Source organism: Pygoscelis adeliae, unplaced genomic scaffold, assembly GCF_000699105.1.
Source record: "Pygoscelis adeliae isolate BGI_AS28 unplaced genomic scaffold, ASM69910v1 Scaffold79, whole genome shotgun sequence".
Lineage (NCBI taxonomy): Eukaryota > Metazoa > Chordata > Aves > Sphenisciformes > Spheniscidae > Pygoscelis > Pygoscelis adeliae.
The window spans coordinates 1813506-1813842 of record NW_008825532.1 but is presented as its reverse complement, the minus strand read 5'-3'; the positions used below and the strand labels follow the sequence as shown (position 1 = coordinate 1813842).

Below are 337 nucleotides of genomic sequence, written 5' to 3'. Positions count from 1 at the left end.
GAGCGCGGCCCAGACGCCTGCCAGCAGCCAGCCCGCCGGGCTCTTCTCCTTCAGCACGCCGGGCGCTGCCGCGCAGCCTGCCAGCTTCAGCTTCGGGACGCCGGCCACGGCCGCCGCGGCTCCGGCAGCAAACGTGTTCCCGCTGGGGTGGGGGGCCCGGGGGTCGGCCGGTCGCGGGGTGGGGCTGTTGGCTTTGCTGAGCGGCCCTGGCCACTGGGGAGTACGGGTGGACGGCGTCCTCGTTGCTTTGGAGGTGCTTTGCACGTGGTTCTCAAGGGAGCAAACCTGCTGCTCTTGTGCCTTAGAATTCCCGCTGCACCGTGGCACGTTCGGAAGA

At 70.3% G+C, this 337-nt stretch overlaps 1 protein-coding gene across 1 annotated transcript in view; it reads left to right on the top strand.

The window, feature by feature from the left end:
- Positions 1-337, top strand: part of LOC103923385 (nuclear pore glycoprotein p62-like) — a 20957-nt gene that overhangs the window by 1492 nt on the left and 19128 nt on the right. The window contains exon 2 of the mRNA XM_009331729.1: positions 4-147. Coding sequence (XP_009330004.1) covers positions 4-147 — 144 coding nt within the window. The remainder of the gene's footprint in view (positions 1-3; positions 148-337) is intronic.